The 26906-nt window shown below is 34.5% G+C and overlaps 3 protein-coding genes across 3 annotated transcripts in view; 2 read left to right on the top strand and 1 right to left on the bottom strand.

Annotated features, from left to right (window-relative positions):
* Positions 1-26906, bottom strand: part of LOC143149486 (uncharacterized) — a 95476-nt gene that overhangs the window by 63645 nt on the left and 4925 nt on the right. The window lies entirely within an intron of this gene.
* Positions 15205-16959, top strand: LOC143149382 (uncharacterized). The gene is made up of 3 exons (XM_076316699.1): positions 15205-15330; positions 16129-16285; positions 16597-16959. Exons 1-3 carry the CDS (start codon positions 15205-15207, stop codon positions 16788-16790), a joined length of 477 nt encoding a protein of 158 aa, XP_076172814.1. The 3' UTR covers positions 16791-16959.
* On the top strand, positions 22039-26843 carry Xport-a (exit protein of rhodopsin and TRP A). The gene is made up of 4 exons (XM_076316904.1): positions 22039-22175; positions 25907-26058; positions 26131-26193; positions 26470-26843. The coding sequence occupies exon 4, from the start codon at positions 26553-26555 to the stop codon at positions 26841-26843; it is 291 nt and encodes a 96-aa protein (XP_076173019.1). The 5' UTR covers positions 22039-22175; positions 25907-26058; positions 26131-26193; positions 26470-26552.

The raw sequence follows: 26906 nt of genomic DNA, 5'->3' as shown, positions 1-26906 counted from the left end.
TCAATTATTTTTCTCCGAGTCAGGCGTGGAAGAAAGAATAATTGTAAAAGGGTCCTGTGGGCTCAGGTGTACCTTAAATGAACATTTTTTTAGGATTAACGCCATCCCCCCTCCCCCAAGCTGTAGTGCCCCTTTAGAGGGCTCTACTACCTATGTTGCAAAATACTGAATCAGCTGAACATGTTATAAAATGTTATTTCAATCTGAACTATTTACAAGGATAACCATCTAAAATTTAACATAAGATGCTCGATCATTTATTTCTATCTGTCATAAAAAAAAAGACTACAATGTGTGAAATCTACACGTACGTACACAATTGTTACATTGTATTATAGTATATATTATATACTAGTACCAATGGTATGATATTTTCAATTAAAAATTGTACATTCTTTTCACCTAACACCTCACTGGCTTTTATTTGTACATTTATTTAGGAATGATTATTTCCGAAATAAACATCACGAAGCGTATGATATTATAATTTTTTCAGAAAAATTGTATCACGAATATATTCGTTACGTTCCGTTAGTAACAAATTGTTCCAGATTTATTAACGGCCGTCAGGAAACACGGTTTATTTTCAGCGATACGAAGGAAAATGTGCGACTTCGATCGACATCTTGTTAAACCACTTGACATTATTTCAGCGACGTACGACGATCTCGTATTTCTGACTCGCTTAGTCATTGACGAGGTTTAAAACGTTGCATTAAAACTGACTTGACGGCAATTTATTTCATTTTTCTTAAAGTGTATACCTCATAATGCGTGAGGAAAGTTTCCATTGAGAATACTTTTCACAATCATAAATTCACTGACAAGTAAAATACTTTTTTTCGAAATAGAAAATTGTTGACTCTCACGTTTTAGAATAATATAACGTGTTGAAGCTACAATGGAATATTTTTATTCCATAGAAGAGACAATATGAGATTCTTTAAGAGAGAGTTGCTTACCCGTAACGAAACGATTCACTGTAAAAGTACAGGATGTTTTAAAGCTGCAGTTACAAAACTAATTGTGTTATTTCGCTAAATATATTTGTCAACTTTTTTGTGTGTTCAAGTAATGTGTATTTGCGTTTCCTTTAAGTTCGAACCTTAAAAAAAGAAAACACTAATAAAAGATTCTAATTTTCGACGACAGTTGCATTTTTCCATCCACAGTTTTAATTCTAACTCAACGTTAATTCAGATTTAGATAAGTAAACAACAGCAAACGGTGGTAATTAATGCAAACACACTGTCAATGACAGTCGTATTACATTTAGAAAACAGATTTGAAAACATACTGAAAAAGAACCGATTAGTGTCATCACAATTATAAACGGAAATTTATAGAATAAAACAATTTCTATACGAGAGAATATTCTCGACAGATAAATCCTGAGCTTAAGGATTCTCTCTTTTCTTCTTGTTCGAGTAAACCGGCAACGTGTACAAAAATTCGAAAATTATATTATAATTAGAGATTGTGGGTATCGAAATTGTGAAAAACAAACGTGTCGATGAAAGATATAATGCAAAACGAATTTCTTCTTGGTTTTCTCTAAAAGTTATTGGTTCCAATCGTTTGTTCGTTATTACTAAGATTTATTGACGCGTACTGAAGTGAATCTTGAATTTAATAATTTTCTAATTTTCATAACTACGAAAATTACTATTTTTATGAAACAAGCATTACGTCTAATTCTGCTTGATAATAAAAACAAAATTTAAAATGGCTTGTTGCCATGTCCAAGGGTAAGTAGCGAATAAAGAGAACATCGTACTCGTTTGCCAGCTGTTGCATGTCTTTCACGCGTGTTTACCCGTAATCCGTGACGAGTATGTTTTATGCAATCGGAAAAAATCTGCACGCACCTAATGGTACATTTTTCAATGCAATCGTGAATTTTATTTTTATGTGTAAATGGAAACCGTAATATATCAAAGTAAAACGTATTTCAAGTGATGTTTAGATGATAGCCGAACTATTGTTGCAACACGAAGAAACGTTCTACTTTAAGCACGATTTATTTCTAAATAAATCGTGAAATGTACGTAATTTAACGTCAACACTTTGGTGATTTATTACGTAAAATGATGAAAAGTATTCACTTGAATAAAACGAGGAAGAATATACCGTTCGTTTAACAAAAAGCTGCAATTGTATGTTGCGAGTGCATCGTTAAACTCGCGGAAAAAATGAATATGGAGGTAGACCGCCTTAAACCGTTCAACATTTTCCTCTCTCATTGTTTTTTTATATACAACCAGAAAAAAAAATGGATATCACTTGTCCCCGTTTCAAAAAATCATCTTATATTTCTATAAATCTAAAAATGTATTCGTACACTGACACGGAAACTTTTGGAACAACGTTATTCGAAATTGTGCTCCAAACGATACGTTATCTTATTTTACGATTATTTTATTTTTGAAATACAATTACGCTACTCTGTTTCATGAAATAACTTTGAACGATAATTCTGCGTATGAAATAATAAAATACGATTTGAAAGAAAGAAGAAATTAGCGTAACAAACATATATCATCTGTACATATTTATAAATTCAAAAACGCGATGTAATCAAAACTTATACAAATTACAAATATACAGAGTGTTTAACCCTGTGAATAACGCAAATAAATATTTACTTCGTTACTCGGATACGAATAATATTATTTACTTGAATAATAACTCACAAACATTCGTTTACCTTGTACTCGTTACTTAAAATTTTCATCTGTATAAAATTTTGCCTACTTATTTACTTGAATAATAACTCACAAACATTCGTTCACCTTGTACTTATTACTTAAAATTTTCATGTGCATAAAAATTTTGCCTACTTATTTACTTGAATAACTCAGAAACATTCGTTTACCTTGTACTCGTTACTTACAATTTTCATCTGTATAAAAATTTTGTCTACTCATTTACTCGAATAATAACTCACAAACATTCGTTCACCTTGTACCCGTTACTTAAAATTTTCATCTGTATAAAAATTTTGCCTACTTCTATTCACATATCGTATGCACATACAAAGTGCCATTTCCGCTCTGGAAATGGCGTAAGGTGGAAGAAACAAGAGGACGGAATAGTACACGTCTGCCGGTAAGACCCGAGACAGATATAAACCGCAAGACAACAACGTACTGCTGGTATAAAGCAACATTTACGCCGTGTGTCGATGTCCGTTCCTGTCAACACGCTTCTGTCCTACTGCATTTGTATCTTTCCCGTAACCTCTTTTCTCCAATAACTGAACAACGTCGCGTACCACGGGGCATATATACATAAAAAAAAAAGGCAGACACGCGCGAATTTCTGGAGAACTTTCAGAAACTACGAGACGCGTCGCGTTACGCGGCCAATATCGATTTTACTTTCCGTATTCAGCTACCTGCCTATCGTGTCACGCGTATCGTAAAAATAGACTTCGAGCTGTACTATTCGGTAGTGTAAATCAACAATTTGCTGTTGATTCCGTCCGGTAAATATAGGAGAAGAATATATCGAGTTGTTCTATTCGGTAGTGTAAATCAACAATTTACTGTTGATTCTGACTGGTAAATATAAGAGAAGAATATATCGAGTTGTTCTATTCGGTAGTGTAAATCAACAATTTGCTATTGATTCTGACTAGTAAATATAGGAGAAGAATATATCGAGTTCGAAAGTAAATTTTGAGTTTTAATTAACACAGTAATATTAAACGATTTCAAGTGTAAAAGTGTGTATTTATTATTTCTTTATAAGATTTGTATGCATTGTTAAAAATGTCACTCAGGGTTATTACTTATGGCTTTTGTACGTGGTACGACAATGAATAAATAACTAAAAGAAAATTTGCTTTTTTATCGTGACATTGTAACGTTTAGTGTAGAATTAATTAGAGCTGTTCGGATCAATTATTATATAATTGAAATTATATATATAATTATTATGTGTACTATTATCTACATACAATCCAGAGAAAGGAAGAATTATGCAATAGATGCAAAGTTAACCAAAATTTTTAATAAATGTGGCGAAGGAAATAATCTGAAATCTTTCTCCGACCGTTTTCTTGGCTACAAGTAGATAACAACTTGGAAAGTTAGAAGAAATCTATCCGGAAGTTAAACAGACCCGAGTCAACTCGAGCCTTAATAGAAGCTTGATGCGATCGAGCCAAGTGCAAATAATAACTTTCGTGGTTGAAGATGCACGAAATGATTCAATTTTAACAGAAGAAGATAATACAACGATAAAGGAGATTTCTGTTAGAATACCCTCTCAATTAAATTTCGATAATTTTTAATAAATCAACTGCTCGAAATCACTCGACGAGGTAATTGATATAGAGGGATGTAGTCTCTGAAAGCCAGAATTGTGCAATGTGCAATTGTTCCATTACGGTGAAACGACTCGATGAAAACGAGATAGACCGTGATCGGACTATCATTAGTTTCCAAATGAAACCGTGAAGTGTAATTTAATTTTATTTTCATTGTAAAACATGTCGAAACTAACTACAATTGCCAAATTGTACATTGTTCCCTGACAATGGCCAAAACTGTACACAATTATCAAAGTCTCATAAATCTGAACAATTCCTGATGCGGTGACGAGAGAAATTTATCAGAATGAAAAATACGTGCTACATTCGTCCAATAAACTGCTAAATTTAAAAATCGTCCACTGTCTGACGCGTTGTTTAAAATAAAACAGATCTGCAACCTTCTGTTGCCTCAGATCTTGTATATGAGAATATCAGTTGCGTTGGTAAGGTGTACATGACATTTCTCGTGCTATCGATATAATTCGTATCTATATATCAATTATCATCGAAAGGAGAACAAATAACCAACGCGTACAAAATGCATCGGTCGTTGATAAAAGTGATAAGCTCGTTTCATGGGATTTGGAAAGCTCTTCGAAAGAAAAAAAGAAGAAAGAAAAAAACATGAATTTATAGACTCATAGACGTCGGAAAATGTTTTACCGTATCGTTCGTCGGTTGCCTTATTATTTAATTGAATTGCTGTGTAAAAATGTTGACGTCTCCCGGCACGTTTAACACGAGCGGGTGCATACTGAAATTTCCAAGCCGCGTTTCAGCACTTCCGCGGTCGTTGCTCGTTAGCAGAACGCTAAAGCAGCAATGTGCCTCTTCTTATGGAGGTTCGAGTATAGCGGAAGTGTAAAAAGCCAACGAAAAAGAGGAAAATGGAGGGATGGCCGTGGTATAAAGTCGTGCAAATGCGCGCACGCAATTATTCTCCGGAATGCCACCCCTTTTCAGCGAACGTTGACCACCGTTACCGAGAAAGAAAATAGAAACATGACACGAGTCTCGGCCTGTGAAAATGCAATTATAGTCGCTGATTTTCGGCGGCAAGACGGTTTCAGAAGGAACCAACAACAACCGGACTGTGTATCGAAATAAGAATCACGGTGTAGAAACCGATGATTGCACCGTGTTTCTTGAAATTGTAAAATAGTATAAACTCGCGAAAGGTTTGGACATCATTCGTGGGAAATCGAGTTCATGTACTAGAAGCTTGTTGTAAATCAATTATCGTTAATGAATGATGAAAGAATATGAGCCTGAATAGTTATTAGAACGTTTCTTTTGAGACATATCGAAAAATACCACGGAGAGATATTTTTATACTTTACCGATGCGACATCAAAGCTAAAGAAAACATCGATTCTCAGCGAGGGATTTACCACGTAGCTTTTCCATTCATGGTTTTTCATAAATATGATGTACCTTTGCCCTTCTTCTGTATCGGAAACATTTATAATAATATTGGTAACGAACGAGAAGAGAGAAATATGGACATTAATTTCTACCTTTGAGTTACAAGGATCTTTTTCCAAATAATAAATATCGTTTCGATATGTGCATGTAAGACAAAGGTAATTGAAGTGCAAGATTTTTTCCACGTTGTGCAACCGAGATCATTCCAGTCGTCAAAATAAATTGGAAATATGGAATAAAGTTACGTTCGCGATGGTTCGTTTCCGGTAGAATTTATTTTAAAAATATCTCGAAGCTCTGAGAGAGCATGAAAGTAAATTAAGTTTCAAATTCATTTACAATTTTACGTTTATTAGTTTGAAAAGTGGTGATAAATCTTCTAGAATTTTATAATACTTAATCGTCTTATAATTATCATTGAATGTTCAGAACGAACACTTCATTTGAGTTGTTAGAATAACAAATTCGTGTGTTGATTTTCTTTAAGAAAATAATTGTTTACCCTATTCATTGAGAAAACAAATCCATTATCGTTTCATTCGGACGTCACATATGTGTTATACTTCATAATGTAACATTTTACCTCTCAGTTTCTAAACTGGTAGGTAACTTTTCTGTGAAACATTTTTGTATGGAAATTGGCGGAAAAACTATGTACTTTTAATACGCGTATAAAACATTTATATTATACATTCCGTATCGGCAAAACAAATTTCCAAATATCAGCTTTTTTTACCCGACAGGTAAATGCTTCTCATTCATGAAGAACATTTAACTTTTTTCAATACCGCTTCACAAAGCTGAATATGGAAACGATGAACCTACAACGAGAATGTGCATCGTGTATAATACCTTTTTTTCTCTTATTTTTACTTGTAAAACATATTGGAAAAATTTTATTGGAAAATCTTGGGGCAATCTCAATAATAACTCGAAAGTATATTTTAAAATTAGCCAAAAATTGATTTCAAAGTTCTAGAACTACGAAAATTTAAGAAATATTGATACTCGAAGGGCAAATCTCTGAAACCTACAAAAAAAAAAATAAATTCTAAAGTACTTGTACCTAAGAATAATTATATTAAGAATAAGTAATTTAAAGTATTACCATTCATCATAACGCTTCAAGTTAAATTAATGGAAGAGATTCTATTAAGTAATAAATGGATAACATTTCAACAACGAGTAGAGAAACAAATGAATTTTTGAAAGAACAAAAGAAATTGCATTCTGAGTAATTAATGCAACGTTGAGACAGGAAAGAATCAGAAATTATTCATTTTCAAGGATACGTTTTAATTTTCGCGATTTTATTGTACGTGTCATGCCACCCCTAAAATGTTTTTAGCAAATAATTTCTCGAGGAAAAGTGTGATCCACGTATTCGTAAACGAAGGTGGATGAAGTCATGCTGCCCTTAGGCATTATTCCGTAGAAATAATCGGTTGGTCGAAGATATCATCGAATGCATCTCTCGCACGGAAAAGAGAAGGTATTTGCATCGCCTACAGGGACTGTCGAACAATCGATGTCATAAAAAAACATTGAGAATAATTTTCTTTGATGAACCGTGTCTGGTTGTCGAACACGGATTCGCTTTTAATGAAGTACTCAGATCGATAGTTCAACGAAGACGACTTAACAAAAGCTCTGTAGTCCTGGTGGTACAACTTCATGGATTCACGTGTGCGGTACAATTTTCGGTACTCGAGTGGTACAATCATATCGATGGTTTAAAAAATGGCAAAATAATTTTGAATATTCATTCTTTAAAAGTACAAAATATTTGTTAGTTACTATTTTATTATAAAGATTTAATTGTAAAGTGAAATAGAGAACCACTTCGAAAACAAAATTGAACGAGAACGGTTATTTTTTCGGAATTCCGAAACCAATTATTATTCGTAACAATTTTGAAGCTTAAATCAATTTTTGATCGAAATACACAATGGATTAACGACCGATATTTTTAGCGTAGTATGAATTTATGTTATTTCGTAACTACCAGTTCATTATACGGAACAATAATGCTGTGCATTTTTGTAGACGTGAAAATTAATCACAACCGGTGTCGAATAAATCGATTGTTCACACTACTAACGACTCCGAAGTCGTGAATGAATACTACCGCGTTTATCGCTTGTATGGTTCGATAAAACGACGCGAGAAGCGCGTATCGTTCGTTCGAGCGTACTAATTTGCTTCGCGTTAATTAGTACAGTATAAATTCGTTCGCGTTTCGTTGTAAGGAATTAAGAACCGAGCATAAAACGGAAGACTAATCATTTTCCAAAGCACTTCGTCGTGAAATTGAAAGAAACTTTATATACCAGTGTTCTCGTAACGAAATATTCAAATTAATCGCACTTGGTCGTGTTCGCGCGAGTAAAATGTCTGATTCGCGACACGGTTGATTCGATAATTATATTTTCAATCGTTCGCCACGAAATATGATAAACGTACGAACCGAAAAAATATAGCGAACGATAGAGTAAATCACTGAAATTCCTCAATGGATTGGAAATATATACGTTAGTCGAAATCGAATCTCCATAATCGTTTATGTTTATTCGGCGCGAACGACGCGTCGATTCCCAAGCGAGAGAGATAAGATACGCACGAGGGACCCAATTTCATTCGCAAATAAAAAATATTAATCAATATAATATTTTTCACTTTACATTCTTAAGAGACTGTTATTATTGGATCGGTGGGTATTTTTTAATGAAAATGAATCCAAACGCAACCTCATTCGGACTATTTTTAATTTCACGTTACACGGTTTATTATTAAGAAAACAACTTCGAATACCATGTAATTAAAATTATTTCGAGGAGGATCTTGTTTGGACTCGTTTTCTTCGAAAGGAGATCCCCAATCCATTGATAACATTGTCATACGGGTGTACTAATTGACTCGAGTCACGCACGTGAGTCACGCACGTATCTCTCTCACCTGTTCTACCTGAGATAAAAAAGATCGATTCGAGGAACATAATTGCTATCTTTTCCGCTTGTAAAAAACTGGACGAGCCAAATTAAATTTCTTCCATGTAGGAATTACTATAATCTATGTCGATTAATTCGTTAAGTGTAGAAAACTAATTGGAGCGAAAACGAAGGGATTTTGTGCTTATTTGAAACATATTAAATCAGTCATAAAATGTTATTAAATATTCGAGATTATTGTCTTCCCAGTAAAGCTGTTAATTGTCTCAAAATGTCGTTTATCATTATTTCATGAAATTATGGACTGAAATAAATCTGTTACTATCATTACGTATAAATTGGTTGGTTTAATAATATCTCAACCTTTATTTTCATTTCATTAATACGAAGAATAAAGACAAAGTATACGTATCGAGTATACTTCTACTAATTTCATTCGTATGCAATGCATTGATATTTATAATTTTATTATCGAATATATCGACTACAATGTTACTTATCATTCTGTACCTTAATCTTAGAAATTCGATCACGAGGTGTAACGATTGTAATCGTGCTAACCACGGTACTCCTCGATACCAAAGAGAGAATAATTTCATTGAGTTCATCCGGTTGAAAAATTCGAAAGGTCGGCTGAAATTATTCCACACGTTCTCTTAACACGTCGCCTAAAAACGACTGAACAGTTTCGATTTACGCGATACCTTCGGTTTTACATCCCGCGTTTGAAAGAACTGCGTAATTAATGGCAGGTTGAACTCTGAACTTTTTACTTTAGAATTGATAATAGCGCAGCCGGTATTTCATGAAAGAAACCCATCGCAGGATGCAACCTCAAAGGGTCTTCGCGGCGGCAGTCGAACAGAAACCGTGCGACACAAACGCAATTCGCGTGACTATAAATTAGGTCGTATTTCATAATAGAGAGATCGATAGGACCTATTGAAACCGATGAACCATTAAACAGAATGATATTCGAAATAAGTCAGCGATCGATAAGCGTCACCGCTTTGATTCCGTAATTACGCGATCTGCGCGTAAGAAATTCTTGCCAGTTGTCGAGGGCCTTCGAAAGAACACGCGCGCGGGAAATACGAACGCGATCACTTTCCAAAGAAACTCGAAAGAGAAATTCATCAGAAAGGGACGCGAGGACACGGTATACCATTCATTCTCAAATATTTGTAAACGTCATCCCTTAATTTCAAAATTCAAACCTGTAACTAACGTTAATAACCACACCAAGGAATAATAAGAGAGTCGTTCAATTCCTTAAGAATGCAAAATAATTAAACAACTCCTAACAAAACTGAGAATTCTAATAAATTGTTAATAAGTAAATTAATAGTCGATACGACTACAAACATACAAAATGCAAAACCTGGACGAGATACTTTAACAAATTTCTAAAAATTCAATCAAGGTAATAAATACGCGATACTTAGAAATCGAAGTGCGTGCAATATTTCACGGTACGAAATATCATATTTTGTGTATTAAGATATCGACAGGTTATAAATTGAAAAACTTAGTACTATTAGATTGTTACGTTCAAATGTGTATCCCAGCCGCGTTATTGTTCAACGAATTAGCGAACGAAGCAAGTTGAAATTACGATGAAATTCGACTCGATTACTATTTTTTTCTTTTTTTTTTTTTTTGATTTTACCAACAACGTCTCGGCAGCTTCGACGAAAATAATTTCCTCGAGCGATTTCAATTATTTCCACTGCGCCTTCCACCGAACTGTTCCGTCTCTGTTTTTCAAATCACCGATCGACTGGAGCACGCTATTCACGAGACTGAGCTTCCACCGCGAGATTCCGCGGGTAGGGTTGCTCGCCGCGTGGATACTAGATGAATACTGAGGCACGTCAACGGGTACCGGGATTTAACCCCCTTCTACGTATACCTCTCATCCCTCTTTCGGCCCTACTTCCACCTCTCCGTTCCACTCCCTCATCAAACGCGCATCCACCCACGCAACTGTTGCGCCCCCGCCCATTAGTGATCGTCCCTTAACATTTTGCATCTCCTTAACTGCCCTTGTGTGCTTTCGCCGAGCGCGTGGCGATGATCGACTCGGATGCGCTCGATCGAGATCCCAGAAACTACGTCACACCGGAAAGATAATAATCGCGTTAACGCGACTCGCACCCGCTGACGTACACGGTCGTCTTCGTGAAGACGTAATCCGATTGATCGTTAACAATTATAATCACCGTGTAATCGAGACGGTAGGCGAACGAAGATTACGATTAAAGAGAGAATTCTATTGTAATCGATAACGATTGATCGCGTAACAGTTATATCAATTTTGGAAATATTCTCGGGTTGATCATTTAAACTCGAGACGGAACATTTGACGTTTGAAAATTTCGATTTAAATCATCCGAAATTTGAACATTGTCGAATGGTACGGAATATCATTTTAAATTTCTGTGTTATTAATTTTGCATTTATTGTAATTTTAGAATTACGTTACTTCGTTTCACCGAACGAGGGAAAAGATAGTTGAATTTGATTTCATTACTATGCAAACGATCTTTTTAATTATTATCGTTCTATTGTTTCACATTTTCGTTCGCTAATCAGAATAGCGTTACACGTATATGTGTATACACTCGATTAATGTTATTTCCAAGTAACAGAAGGGTGGCGAGAAAATACTCGTTACTGTTCGTTTTCAATTTAAAATAATTAGTGACCTCTGAAACACCGTGCGATCAGCGCGCGCGCGCGAACAGTAAATTAAATGTAAATAGGAACCGAAAAGAACGTTTCTTGAAATAGATTCTTGTTTAAGTATGCTAACAACTGCACGAGAACAATGTCAGTAAGTAATTAGCAGGAAAAGCCAAACGAATTACCGATCCTGTTTAACTTACTACTTCGACTAATTGACTGTCTTTCTACAATCCAGACGACCGAGATATTGCTTTCCCTTTGTTGTAGTTTCGCTCGGACGTCATCCACGAATTTTGTCGCAAACAGTTTGTACTTTACTTCTCTTCTTCGTTAAATCTGGGTTAATTGCTTAAACTAGAAGTTCAGGCTCGACTTGCAGTCATTAAATGCACGCAAACGCATAATAAATATACGCGTGTAAGAGATTCGAGGAGAAATCATACTGTTGCTACAGTTGGACTAAACTCAATTGGCCGATCGCTGCTACTTTTCACGATTTTTATAAACACAACTCTCGCTTTTACGAATAATTGTTACAACAAGATTGAGTTCGAGTATTCTTAAATACGTAGAAATATGATTATTTGCTTCTCGAAACTATCATACAGTGTACTTCACTTAATTTGAGCATCTTAAATATCTTCGATACTTCTAATAAGAAAAAAATGTTAAAATAAAAAATGTTTGATTAAAAGTGACAAATACTACTCTCTCTTTCTCTCTTTAAAAGGCAGAACCCATATGGCTTCATATTTGTGCGAAGAGCAACGAATTAGTGAAACTTTGGTAACGATAAGTCGTCAGTGTCCTTGAACGGTTAATTGATTTTAATCCGATTGTAAATTCGTTTGGAATGCAGTCAACAAGGGACGAGGATATTGAGTGAGAAATAATGAGAGCGAATGAGGGACCATTAAAAAGCCAGAAGCAGTAAGAAAAAAAAAAAAAAAGGCAAAGTACAGTTAAGTGGTGAGGATAACTACGCGACAGCTAATGAGGCAGAAATCACGACAGTTGGCGAAGCAACACTGTATCTTGTGTTGCGTTCATCATTATAAAACTGACTGCAGCTCAGTTTTGAGCGTTTACAAAGGAAATTTGTAGCTGGTTTAGAAACAAACACTCTGTATATTTTCCCAGGAAATGAGTTCGTCCAATAAGTGTATTTAATAATAACAATCTATGTACAATGAATTTTGAATTCCGTGCCATTGAAAGGCTAATGATTTCTAACCACATGGATGATGCAAAGATTTTAATGTGCTTGAGATTTCACGTAGTATTCACGTAGTGTTTACTTAGTATTTGTGTAGTATTTGTGTAGTATTCACGTAGTATTTGTGTAGTATTCACGTAGTATTTGTGTAGTATTCACGTAGTATTTGTGTAGTATTCACGTAGTATTTGTGTAGTATTCACGTAGTATTTGTGTAGTATTCACGTAGTATTTGTGTAGTATTTGTGTAGTATTCACGTAGTATTTGTGTAGTATTTATGTAGTATTCACGTAGTAATTGTGTAGTATTCCTATAGCATTCAGGTAGCATTCAGGTAGTATTCATGTAGTATTCATGTAGTATTCACGTAGTATTCACGTAGTATTCACGTAGTATTCACGTAGTATTCACGTAGTATTCACGTAGTATTCACGTAGTATTCACGTAGTATTCACGTAGTATTCACGTAGTATTCACGTAGTACTTGTGTAGTATTCAGGTAGTATTCACGTACTATTCGCGTAGTATTCACCTAATATTCACGTAGTATTCACGTAGTATTCTGTTAAGAATAAAATTAGTGTGTTAAAACCCAACCCACACCAATAAAAATTGGGGCAGTCTTCTCATTATGTAACGCCTACAAGATTGAATGCATTTATCCTGCAGGAATGCAGGATACTGTGAATGTTGCACAAGTAGCCTTTTATTCGAGGAAACCATCCTGTGATGTTTTCTAGCTGTCCTCGAGTCTTTAAGACACATATACAAACTATGGAAAGACGCTCATGACTATCTTAAAAACGGTATTGTCCTTTAATGCCCGCCGCGTAAACTTAGCCACGTGTCTCGAAATCTTAATAGGTACGATGCACGCGAAGAATATAAAAGAAATGCAGCATTGCATCACAGAATAACCCGAACATGTCATAATTGTCAGTTCTAAAACAAAGGAATGTGTACCTTTCTACCTTTGTCCTTTACTAGTGTCTTTTTTAACCTATTGCATTCTTATAATATATATTATTTTTCTATAATTAAAGCTATTATAACAAATGCAGTCTGATGATCCTGTATTTCCTTAATCTTCTAATTGTGTTATAAAGTTAAAACCACTGTACATTCGGAATATTTTTTATCTGAAGACCTTGATGGTATAATCGAACGAAGGAACACGTTAAGATAAATTGTACAGGATGTTAAAGAAATTATGATCTTCACTAGGATCAATTCCTCACGAGAAGAGAAATCGAAAAATTTTGTTCAGAAACTTTCCAGAATAGAGACAATGTTAGTAAACGTATCGGTATGTGTAACACGTTTTATTTTCCGTATATTTAAACAAACACTCCAAACGGACGAAAACGACACTGTGACGCCACAAGAAGAAGATCGTATTACGTAATTTAATTTGAAAGGAATGATTCGACCGCCCATCGTGACGAAAATTGAGGAAAATGCAAATTCGTAGAAATGCTGGAAATAGAACCGCCTGGTTGGCAAAAAAAAACTTTACAGCTGTTGTTGGTAATTTTCTCGACGACTGAGCCCGGAGCATTTAAATAACATTCTCCTGATAGGAATGTGTCGTGTAAATAGAATAAAATTAACAAAAATAAATAATCGTATTATTTAGATGCAGCATAGTTTTCTTGACAATCATATTTATTCCACAATATTTATGAGAACAAAAAAATAAAGTTTAGACCGTTTCATAGTATCCGATCGTTATCGTATAATAATTCGGTTTATTTATCAAGTATTTAAAAATGAAATTACAAATAGAATCAACGAAAATAATAAATTGTTAGACACATGTACCATTGCAGGGTATTATCAATGCGCGGCGGAACAAGGTAAACTTTATTAAAACATTACTGCAAACCGAGAGTACTTAAATCCGAAGTTGAAACTTTCCCTTTGCAATTTTCTTCGAAAGTTTGCGGAAAAAGAAACTGTTCTGTAATTATGCATGGAATTTAAGGCGAAGTTTTACGGGTCATTTGCAAAGAAAAACTTTATCCGTGTAACATCGAGTTCTTTTTTCACATTTTTCTCAAGAACAACTTCCATTTGTGAGTGAAAAACGTCCGTTTATTTTGATCCGGTACTTTTCAAAATCAATCGATCGAACGAATTCCTCTCCATTGATTCGATTCTGTATACAAAAAAAAAGTACAACACAAAAATATAGAAAACTTTCTCCGAATAGTTCTTTCCCCTAATTGATACCTACAATGTTGACACTCGTTGTTTCGTACATCACGTACTCGTTAAACAAGCCGAATGACACGCGTGATATGTTATACATCGACAACGGATGCAGAAGCTTCGTTCAAGCGGTGTTATACTTTCGTAGGACCGATTAAGTGAAATAAATTCATCGGCCAGGGTCGGTTTGGCCGTGAGAGGAATACGGTACGTGCCATTGTACCCGGGAGCATTTCCCTTATTTGTATTCCACGAGGAAAAGCATGATAGGAGCCAATGGAGAAATCACAAAAGAACCGTACAGATAAGTCACGTTCACCTTGACGAACTTTCGGGCCGATCTATAAAAGTGCACCTTCTCTGTGGCAAAGTCACAGTCCCAGTCATACCGTACGAAATGTTTCGTCCGATTGTTGGTGTTCTCTGCGTGGCCCTGGCAGTCGCTTCTGCTGTCGACATTTCCCAGGTCAAAACTATTCGTGTTGATTTTGATGGTAGCGACGGTGTACCCCGCACGAAATTGGTAAGCGGCCACCACGTGTCTTTTAATCGATAGAATAGTGCACCCGCCGATAGTAACGAAACTTCAAACTAAGTCAAACTTGTCGCAACAAATCGATCACCAGGAAACGAAACAAATGCGACACATTTTACCTTAACAAATATTTAATTCGCGCAGGACCGAGTAACCTTCGAAACATCGATTACTACTTTTCAGATTATTCGATCGTTTAATTAGTTTGTAAATATGTTAAATAAGCCAAGTATCACGAATCAGTTTCTAACTCACGATTTCAAAGTCTGCGTTAACTTCGAGTTCGCGATGAGATCGATTTATTAAGATTTTTGATCGATCGATAATTACCAAGTGTTTTACACTGAAAAGTAACACGAGTCTTCAAACGTGTGTACGGTAAATTATAAATGGAAAATGAAATGAATCGTTTGTCTGTTAATTTATAATGGAAATTATTGTGTTTACTGTATCAATGCACTATATTGTAGCCAATTGTAATTCATGTAAATACACAAAAGAAACTACGATCTTCAGATGGTAATCAAATTGAAAGAACGAACTAGATATCAGAGAGAAATATTACACATTTAATGTAATGTAGAATTCTTAAAGTGTTGTGCATCTTACTAACCTATAATGACCTTTCGTTATGCTATTTACTAATCGTATCAATTAGTGTATATTACTTAGAATACATGAAATGTCAGAAGCAGTTTCTGACTACTACTAGAATTGTTTTTCGTTGACAAGTAACTGTCTACCTCAACGACTGTCGTTAATTGTAATGTATGATTTTTTAAAAAGCTTGGCACAGAGAAAGCTGAACTTGGACCTGGATTCATCGGAGATATTTACCTCGGTCAACGATACGCCGACGAAACCATTTTCCGTCGAGTTGTCGAATTCGAGAATCCAACTGACGTAGTTCAAGGCACTACCCTGAACTTGTCCATCGCCAATGGTAAAATTTCTCATTTAATTATTCACTTCAATATTGGTAAATTCCAACATACGAAATATTTTTAAACACTATTAATCTATATAGATTATCACACATCGACTACATTTCCTTTCGTTGCATTAAATTCATCCATAAATTTCCCTTAAATTCTTTTCCATGTTTTTATTTCGGTAAAATATTAGAGCCAGTGAAAGCTTAATATCGTTTTGTTTCATCTTTCGAAATAGACACTTCGTGTGTCACGTTTCAGTGATAATGTGCGGAAGGTTGTTCTCTGTAGTTTATAAAATGTCTTTTCATAAATTTTTCAGGTATCATCCACTTCGTGAGTATGCGAAACAATCCGGGTAGTTACGCAGTTGTTTGCGACGACGCGACCAGCCTAGGAACATCCAAAACAAACATTAAGCTTCGAGTGAACCCTCAATCGTCGGCTTCTTTAATTTTAACTATTGCCGCTCATAGTGCACAACAACGTTTATACAAAGTTATGAGTTATCAGTAATTAAACGGGTTAGATACCATTTTGATAGCGTACGTGGAATTTGACTATTCGAAAAGTGGGTTTATCGAGGGTTATTTGTACTTCACTATCGTATATGATAATAATAATAATAATGCTAGCGTTAATGAGAATTGTTCAGAAAATTCGTAGAATATTGTATTCCTTTTATAAGCACCATAAAACTTCGATTACACGACCGTGTAAAATACTAATAGAATAAGAAAATAAACACGCATTACATTATTTCTCATTTAATTTATTTTTTATTCTACTTTGTGAAATTTTCGATTTAAAACCCATCGAGCAAGTATCACTGTTAAGCTCTGATTTTAATGGATCTTTAAAATTGATATTATCATTTCCTTTTTTAAACTGGTGGTATAAAATTATGCACAAAATTAATTCATTTTATGGAACGTGTGTTGATTTAATTAATTGGGCATTGTTTTAACTCATTGATATTGACACTGGGTTTTACCGATGATTTCACCTGTTTGAGACGCTACATCATTTGCGAACAAAGATGGACAAAATTTGATTCAAATAAAAGACAACGAATAAAACCATTATTCGATTGAATAGTTAAAGTTTTATTTTTGTTCGTTTTGAAATGGTTACTGCGAACTGTCGCTCAAATTTTAATTTTTATTCAACTTTTTATTTTTACCTAGATACAAATTTTGTTCATCTCTTCTTACGGATGGTTTTTATATCGATAACACACATAACTCGACGCTTGTTTAATTCATTTCTTCCACAGATCTAATTAAATTTGAACGAAACTGCATTATCCATAAAAGGGTCGAATATGGACGTCACGTGTTTAAAATATTGAAAGATATATCGATGTAAAATAAGCTTGCATTAATTTTCACTTTCAAGGTTACACGATTAAATTTTTGCGATAGTTCTTTTACTCTTTGACAGTAGAAACCATTTACGCTAATGGCAGACGTAATTCTGCATAAAATTGCAGCACATGCAATGCGTTTATGAATTATTTATATATTCTGAAACGTAGTATACATGTAATTGTGCCGGAATAAAATTAAAGAAGCAAGCAACTAAATTTAATGCAATATTCCTGAATAACTTATGTAACATAAAATTAAAGAAGATACATGATTATAGATTCGGTTCTTGATGTATTAAATGGAATTCGTATTACGAAGTGACAAAATTACATTGAATTGCAAACGTAGCATAATAGTTACATAGTTACGAACATCATTTATTTTAGAAAATGTTCGACATCACGAGTTTTTAAATATTTGACTAATTTTTATTTGAAATACATCGTCAATTATTAATTTTTTAATCATTCATTTTTAAATCCCAATCACTGCTTGTACGCATATGAAACACGAAGAATTAGTTTTTGTAAAGAAAATGTACAATTCCATTTAAGAAAACGCTGATTAAAAGAAAATGAAAAGAAAATTAATTAAGTTCTCCTTGTGCTACTTTCTCCTATTGTCAATCATTAAAAGATCTGACTCGATCATAATGTATGATTCACTCTGTATACAAATGGGCCATATAAAATAGTACATTTGAATATTTTTAAGTTAAATGTGTCAAGGAGATTTCAAGGCCACCACTTTTTTTTTCAAACGTAATTATATATTTTTTAATACGCACGTCTGTAGTGCACATTTGAACGAATTCAATGCCCATGGTGATGAGATTTGGGACACAGTCGAAACTTTGTTTACAAATGTTATCAAATTATATTTTGATTATTTATACTAGTTTTCATATACTTGAATTTTTATCTATTTCCTCGTTACGTTGAATTCTAATCTCATTTTTAATCATTTACTGTTTTCTATATTCGGAGTTTGAAATATTTTTCGGGCAATTAAAATTTATTTGACAATATTCGAATAATTATTGCAATAAACTGCCGATACGAGCTGTTACAGTGCGTAATTAGCGTTGTGTAACGAGCGTCCGAACGATTCTGTAAACAAGTCATGTCCGTACACGCAACGTGCGCGCACAAAGGCGATTGTATGCGTAACAAGTGAACGCACCTGACAAATGTAAATTTCGCGTATACTATTTTCATCGCATCGCGTCAGCGGGACTTTTTACGTTCCTTTAAATAATGCTGATTCATAAATACAGCGCTCGTACAGCACGCACATTTCATGAATAACAAATACACGAACAATGGCGCGAAGAAGAATTCTGGCTAAAGACATAGAATCGAAATGATTTAAAGAGAGAGAAAGAGTTTGAATTTTGATTGTTTACCGCCGCGTGGGCAACGTTAACGATTCTCATGGAAATGAAAATTGCAAAGAAAGTCGACATAATTCGATCGTTGCGCTTCGTCTAAAATATTTACCACCGAGTAAAATTCTTCCAAATACCACAAACACGTTAATATATTATCAATCTTGATAAATTTGATCGTACTCGTACCTTGTTGCATTAAAATTTCGTGTAGCAAAATATACATACGCGATACACAAATTTGAAAAGATATAAGTTGATGATCATATTATGCATTAATATATAACGTTGAAAGGAAATTTTACTCGAATTTCATATTTTTCTATAAAATACTCTATAGACGAATCAAACCTTACGTACAATTAAAGAACGAAACTATTGATGTATTCGCAAGAATACGTGTACAGTAAACAAGTAAATAAATTAACGAATGAACTGTAATTACTCGCGAACCTATTCGCCGTGACTTATTCATAGGTCATTGAAATCGGTGAATTTGCACTGTTGCAAATATTGAATATTTATCAATTTTACACATTAAGCTTCCAAACTATCAGTGTTCAGCACGATAGGGAAGGTATGAAAAACTTGTTTAACGGCAATTGTGTCGACGAGGTAATGATTTTTCGAGAAGTGGTCAACGAAAGTTAGGTATTAGTTGCAGACATTGGGATCGTTCGTAACACCATAAACCGTGCATAGATTTTCCCACTTTCAACTTGACCTTTAATTTCACCGCGTAAAACTGCACGTTCGTTCGCACCGTAGTTAAAGTCACTTCCGGTAGAGCAATTACTCAGAGCGCGTCGACGCGGAGAAACGACCGTACTTTTCCACCTTTCACGGTTTAAGAGCGCCGAGTTAATAGTTGTGGCGTGGCTGTATTGTTCCTTGGGACTCTTCCACCTACATTCGCGTTGGGATTACAGGTAGCGATGTTTGCGCGACTGTAATAGTCGCATATAGCCGTGTATAGCGATGGGGTATTGTTCAAGAAGGATTTCGTAATCTTGTCACTCGAAATCGGAGTGGTGTAAATCTCCTCGTCAACGGTGGAGTTCCAGAAGCTGTTTCGCACGCACGGAACATTCACTCGGAACAATTAACGCAATAAGATCGCAAATTCGGTAATAAACCCGCTATTCGAGCAACGGCTGGTTAATGAAGGGAAACAAATACGCGTTCTCTGTCCCTCGTCAAGTACTTACCTATGCTCCAGAACTGGAAATGTTAATATTGTTTCTTTTACAATATTTTTCTTCGTGTACGGGGAGCAGTTTGTTTTTCTAAATTCTAATTTCCAGTATTTACTTAGAAACTTGTAAAGATTTTTTTTCTTTTTTTTTTAAGGTTTTTAGACGATTAGAAATATTTCTAAATCGAAGAATTTCCAATTTTGTATGTATAATCAAAGTGTTGTTATTAAAAGAAGGTTTAAAATGCACTTTGGAATACCATGTTGTGAAACAGATTCCATTAAATTCGAAGTATCTTGCACTATTTTTCACAGAGTAGCCAGTTTTTACGAGGGGCATCGTGTAATCATTTCTCGTTACCCGAAAAATGCTCCTACCTTCGTAATTCTTACTAGATACACGAAAAATAGAACGAAAGAATGTAGCATGCAACAAAATGCCCAAAGAGATCCTCGACCGTTCGAACGAGGTGTATTAGTTACGTGCGACCTAGATTTACCTCGACAAAACAACAATAAACTATATCCCTTGACCGTAAGGAAAGCTTTTCATCTATTGAGTAAGAATTATTCTCTTTATAAACAAAATTGGGCCACGCATATACGAAAGTAAAATAGAAATGTACAACGTCGTCCAAAAGTTTGCGCAGGATACAATATTATTCAGAAACTGCAATATTTCCACTTTTAAAATACTGTTCCTTTCGTATTATATTTAATTCCATTGAAATTATTTCATCAGAACTAGATGACAGTACATGTTTGAAGTAATTAGTATACATATACGAAATGTGGAGAAACGTAGAAAAAAAAAACAGAAAGAATTTCTTTCTATCCTATTTTAAAATATTTGCAATCCAATGTGAAAAGTTCAATAGACCAACAATGGAAAAGTTAATTACGTAACGAGACCGAGAACTATGGTGAAATTTTAAAAACGAACAAACGAGAGCAATGGATACTTTATTATAATACATACGCGATTCTTACAATGTTCGGAAAAAAATACGTTCTTTAGAAAGGTCCTTGAGAAATGCATTCAGAATTCTACAGCTTCATCATTGAAATGAAGTGAAGTATAACTACATTAGAAGTCAATTTCTGCACCGAGGAAGAGCAACCCTCCTGAGGTAGCTTAATGGAGACTGGCCGTTTAAGTTGTTTCTTTTTCTCTACTGATAGTTACGTAAGACGAGCTACGTCCATTGTAATATCGCTACGATTGCATTGGAAAAATTGCAGTGGAAAATTCAAATTGATTTCAAATTACAAAAGACGATATTCGTCAATATTGTACCTTACTAGCTTTTAACTACATAGAATCAGTTAAGCAGGTAATTTCATACCACCCTCGATGTTTAAAAACACATTTTCAAATATTCCCCACAAATCTTAAAGAAAATTAAATTTTCCATAAAAAAAATTGGGACAAAGACAAAGTTAAATAAAGTCTTATTCGTTGTATACCTAAACTACTTTTCTTTCTCCTTTCGTTTCAATCGATTACAATTTGGATTATTCCTTCAGAAAAAAAATGACGTTCTTATGCCATAGAATTATTGTATTTACTGCTAGAATTCACACTACGCCATGTGACAGGTCAATTTCCTTTCTATTTTCGAATATGCTATTACGAGATACAAACTTACTTCCTAGAGGTTTCTATATAAGACGTCATACACGCGAGCTTCTGAGAATCCTTAACGGAACGAAGAGAGTCTTGTAATGAGCTTACCAATTCAAGAAGCCTTATCAACGAGATCAACTGGCAACGTACAGGGGAAAAATCTGACAAACAGTCGTGGACGAACGATCGTTTCGTGCGCCACGATACATGAGAGCTCGAAGGATGGAAAAGCTCGTCGGAAAGCTTTCGCTGCTGGAAACTTGGAACTGAATCGTGATTCGCTAAACTTGTACAGTGATCGACGGAATATTAATTCATCACGGTGAGTTCTCTTGCGGCGGATATTCCGCGTTCGAGTAATTTAGTTTTGGTAAACTTTGAAAAGTCTGTCAACGATCCACCTACGGGGCAAAAGTGAAAATAAAAAATTCATAACGTCTATTTGAAGAAAATTTCAATCGTAAGAAAATTCTGTATGGTGCGACAATCGTTTATTTATAAAATCGCTTCGTCTTCCTCGAGTTTGTACTTGTTATTATATATTTCGTGGTATACATTATAATTGAAGAAATTGAGTGATGCGACGGGTTATTTTGTTGATTAATAATCAAGAGATTTTTAGTGTATTTTATTGGAAACGTTTGGTAAGAAGAGAGACGAAGGAAATCGCAAATGATTTTCGTAATATTCTATGAAATAATTTGTTACGCGATGTGTATTTTTGTACAAATTTAAGACCGTTTTATATCGTTCGAATTTTTCGAATCACAGAGATTTTAATTCAATCACATTTTTCTGCATCGATTGCTAGAGATTCTGTGCTACTGCGATAGACTATTGAATAATTGAATTAGAAGTATTAAAACTATATACTGGATGTCCCATTTAATTTAATCCAGCGAAATATCTCGTAGACCACTAATTGAAAAAAAAAAGCGAAACGTGTCTTTTATGATTTTGAAAGGAAGTTCAAATAGAATTATCGATTTTATAATGCATGAGTGTTTTCAAGGCCATTCAGAGGTCAATTTATTTCCTTTTTATCAATACTTTGCCTCGATTCACCATAAATAGAAATAATTTCAATTTTTCCTGCAACTGTTAAATATTTCATATATAAATCTTCGTATAGTAATATAATAACTGTAAATACAATATTTCCTAGATTATTTTCGTTTTGATTTGTACCTCTTCGATCGAATAGAATTTGTTTGTAACTGTGTCATCTAAGAAGTACCTTGTTTCGAAAGCAACATTAAATTATATTTAATTTAAAGAAGAAAGGGTCAAATCTTTTAACGAGGGGAAAAATTTATCAGCAAACGTTTTGTGATCCTGTTCTCACGAAAAAGAGCGTATATTTATTCATGAGACAATTACAATACGCTGATATCATTGCAACATAATTTTGAAGATTGAATTCACACTGGTATAACGTTTAAAAGTTTCACAGTCCCAAGAGACAAGAAAGTTAACAAATTGGTGAAAGATTAAATTTATCTTTAACCCCGGAGCAAAGTTACTTTCGATTATGCGTTGCTAGTGGCCTAAACACGAAATACACGGATCGTATTTCAACAAATCTATCGATACGAATAAAATGGACGAAGTCTGAGAGAAAAAGAAAAATTGAGACCAGACAGTATTGTACCGGTAAAGTCTCTTATAATTGCCTCCTAGTTAACAGGTAACTATTTTTGCCAGTGGCGGTCGAAGTTTTGCCGTACATTATGCAAGTTTCAACTGAAATAATGGAAGAGCAAACTTCGGTAATTAGAAGCTCGATAGTAAAGTCCAAGTTTTAGCGTAGAAACAAGGCCAAGACAAAAGATCGAGTATTCTATTCTATCCCGACCAACGGTGTCCTAATAATTCGTGTCAGTTTCTGCACTATATTCGTCTATTTGTAACCAGCATCGATTTAATTATTGAATACTGCTTCTTAAAAGTAACTGATGTCTTTTAAACGTAAAATATTTGACACTTATTGAAACACCATCGAGATATCGTATTGTACTGTAATTATTACTTAAATGGAAATATTCAAAGTGACATTTAAAGTATCATCGACGTATAAATACGATAGGAAATATAACAAAGAGAAAATATCAGAGTACTCGAATCAATGAGATCGATCTTAAAAAAATGTAAAAATTAAATAGAACACACAACTTAGAATGGAACTATTTAGATAATTTTGTACGATTATGTATTTATTACATTGATATAAGAAGAATATTGTAATTTACAGTATAAATAGTATAAATGTAACTTACAGTGATAGCTAAATTATTATTAATTTATATTTGAATATAAAAACGTAGAAACAGTGAACTGAATTGAATTACATTAATTGAAATTATTTTATCGAACCAGTTTACTTGTAATGTGTAAGTTTCAAAATCCGACAAGACTAGCAATTCCCACCAGCCTACGTCATAATAAAATAAACGTTCATTAAATATTGGGAGGAAGTTTAAATTAGTTTCAACGTAGTTGTGGAAAATTTGTATACGACATCGAAGAACATTATTCAACCCGAGAGAAAATGAAGTAGGTAACTCTATACGAAGGACATATTCTTAATAGCGATGGGGCCGAGTTCGGTGGCGCGTCTCTATTATAAGTTATTTAAAGGGGAATAATGGAAAAGGGAACTTGGGTAACTCGATGGTGGTCGATTGACTGATCTCAAATTTGGAGAATTGCGAACGTGCATGGAAACTGTCGTCCATGGCACGACTGACTTTCACCGATAACGCTTCGCTTTTCGTCTCGCCGCAATTTCCTCCTGGTTCGTTTGCGTGCTTCGTGCGCATGTCTCGCCTCGACAAAAATATATCACACGTGTCGAATATTGTGAACTAAAATTGCGTTAAATCCGCGATGGTCACCGACAAATCCTTGCATGACTTTACAAATTGCGAAAGACCGACAACAACGATTACAACGGATTTATTTCTATCATATTAATCTTCCCGCTTTCAAGTACAATTGCTGCATCCAAGCGACAATTTGCACACCGGTTTCATGTAACGGAATCATCTTTCCACTGTTTACGTTTGGTCTAGTTTACACCAAGCGTCTAATACGCGCACCATGTACTTGATTCGTAATGAAATTGCATTGTAAATTAACAATTCTTAAACTTCTTTCACTCGCGTCTCTTTTCCACCGGACGAAATTATTAATTTTCAATTGTACGAAATTCAACGACAATTTTAGAAATTAATCTTTCTTAACGTATAAACGAATCTAATTTATTATAATAATCGTTGGAACAAGCAGTCGCCTGAAATAATTACAATTATTTGTAGCATTTTGCTCAATCGTGGCATGCATAATGTAGTTTACCTTGTATGAAAGTTGACGATTACTTTCTATAAAAATATAAATCAAGTTGAGAAATGTTCTGTTTCGTTAAAAAATTCTAACTCTACTTGATTTTTGTTTCGCGAAATTCGTAGAAGTTTTATTCAGATATTGATTAAAATGAAAGAATAAAAATTCGAAAGAGAATTTGAATCGTTTTATGGCGGAACGTGAAAAATAAATTATCCACCGCAGTGTAAATGACCGATTTTCTCGTGAAAAAAACCAAGCAGAAACGTAGTTGTGGATATTTTCCACTTGCTACTACTTGTCCTAAAACATCGCGCTCGAAAGCCGCGTTTTACACGCGGCATTGTGCACAGACAAGTGAATGATGCATGTGTGCAGGTTGGATCACGGTCATCGCACTCACTCGAGCATTCGTATCTTCTCTACGTGAGAGAATGTCTGAAATATGCCTCTGTCATTGCTGCATTCGAGCTAACGCACGTGTATCATCTGACGTCTTGTATGCGAAAGCAAACGAGAGCTACTCGAATCAAATTTATTTCATCTACGATCGATTGTTCCAGGGATTGTCGCTGTAACGAATATTTCAATGCAATAGAGAAATTCCAATTTGGTAGATGTCGATGTCCCATTTATAGGTCATTGGCTAAAAATATACTATATTCGCTTAGAATGAACTTGAAAAACAATCTCGTTTCCTTCTTGTTTCAGACAATAACACGTAATTTAATTAACCCGATGAGCACGTATCGCACCGACAAGAAAAATGGAGAGTACGAGAAGTAAATACCTACGAGGAGAAAATGTATTCACTGAAAGTAATTCCGGCGTTTCATGGGTTCAGTATGGTCACTGAATGAAAGGTGGTATACATTTTTCATCGTATTCGAGTGCATTGAGAAATTGAAAAATTAAACGAAAAATTTTCATCCAAGGTGTGGATCTTTTTCACGATCGAGGAACCGCATATATTAAAAAGCATGTTAACGTCGATTCTGGTAAGTAATGTGGTAAAAGGATTTACTTAATTGTATAAAAATGATAAATTGGAGAGTATAATTTTATAAAAATGATGAATTGAAGAGTATAATTTTATAAAAATGATAAATTGAACAGTATAATTTTATAAAAATGATAAATTGAAGAGTATGATTTTATAAAAATGATAAATTAAATACTTGAAGAATATAATCTTGTAAAAATGATAAATTGAATACTTGAAAAATATAATTCTATTATTTTATAATTTTATACTATATTATCAAATTCGACAGGATTATGATCGTCTCGACGTCTCAGCACAATAGCTTATCCCTTAGGATAGAAGAAATGTTCAAATGAAATTCACACAGGAACAATGAAGAAACGCGGGAATCATGAGAACAGGGCTGGAAAGGGCCGACCAAATGAAACGAACACCAAAGACGATAAAAAAAATGAGAAAAATACTAACACGAATCAGGTAGCCCTGAACGATGACAACTACAATCAAGGTTTCAGCGATTGGTTGCGATCTAGCGACGGTATTGAAATGATGCGACTCTTCGTCATCGCTAATTCGATTCTTGTATTCGTGACTATGGGATGGCCGAAAGTGCGGGAAGCTATCGCTATTTTTAAAGACTACTTCGGCTACAGCGAAGAGTAAGTGCAATTGGTGGCTGACTCGCAGCGAAACGAACCAAGTATCGTTACTTCAAAACCGATCCAA

The sequence above is a fragment of the Ptiloglossa arizonensis genome, chromosome 7 (assembly GCF_051014685.1).
Source record: "Ptiloglossa arizonensis isolate GNS036 chromosome 7, iyPtiAriz1_principal, whole genome shotgun sequence".
Taxonomy (NCBI): Eukaryota; Metazoa; Arthropoda; class Insecta; order Hymenoptera; family Colletidae; genus Ptiloglossa; species Ptiloglossa arizonensis.
The sequence above is the reverse complement of the archived record's forward strand: the minus strand, read 5'-3'. Positions and strand labels throughout refer to the sequence as shown.

What these genes read in the sequence shown, in the direction of transcription:
- LOC143149382 (XM_076316699.1), top strand. Translation starts at nt 15,205, where the DNA reads ATGTTTCGTCCGATTGTTGGTGTTCTCTGCGTGGCCCTGGCAGTCGCT. An exon ending in GTGTACCCCGCACGAAATTG is followed by an intron (nt 15,331 to 16,128) that starts GTAAGCGGCCAC and finishes TTTTTTAAAAAG; the next exon opens with CTTGGCACAGAGAAAGCTGA. An exon ending in GAACTTGTCCATCGCCAATG is followed by an intron (nt 16,286 to 16,596) that starts GTAAAATTTCTC and finishes TAAATTTTTCAG; the next exon opens with GTATCATCCACTTCGTGAGT.
- Xport-a (XM_076316904.1), top strand. Translation starts at nt 26,553, where the DNA reads ATGAAGAAACGCGGGAATCATGAGAACAGGGCTGGAAAGGGCCGACCA.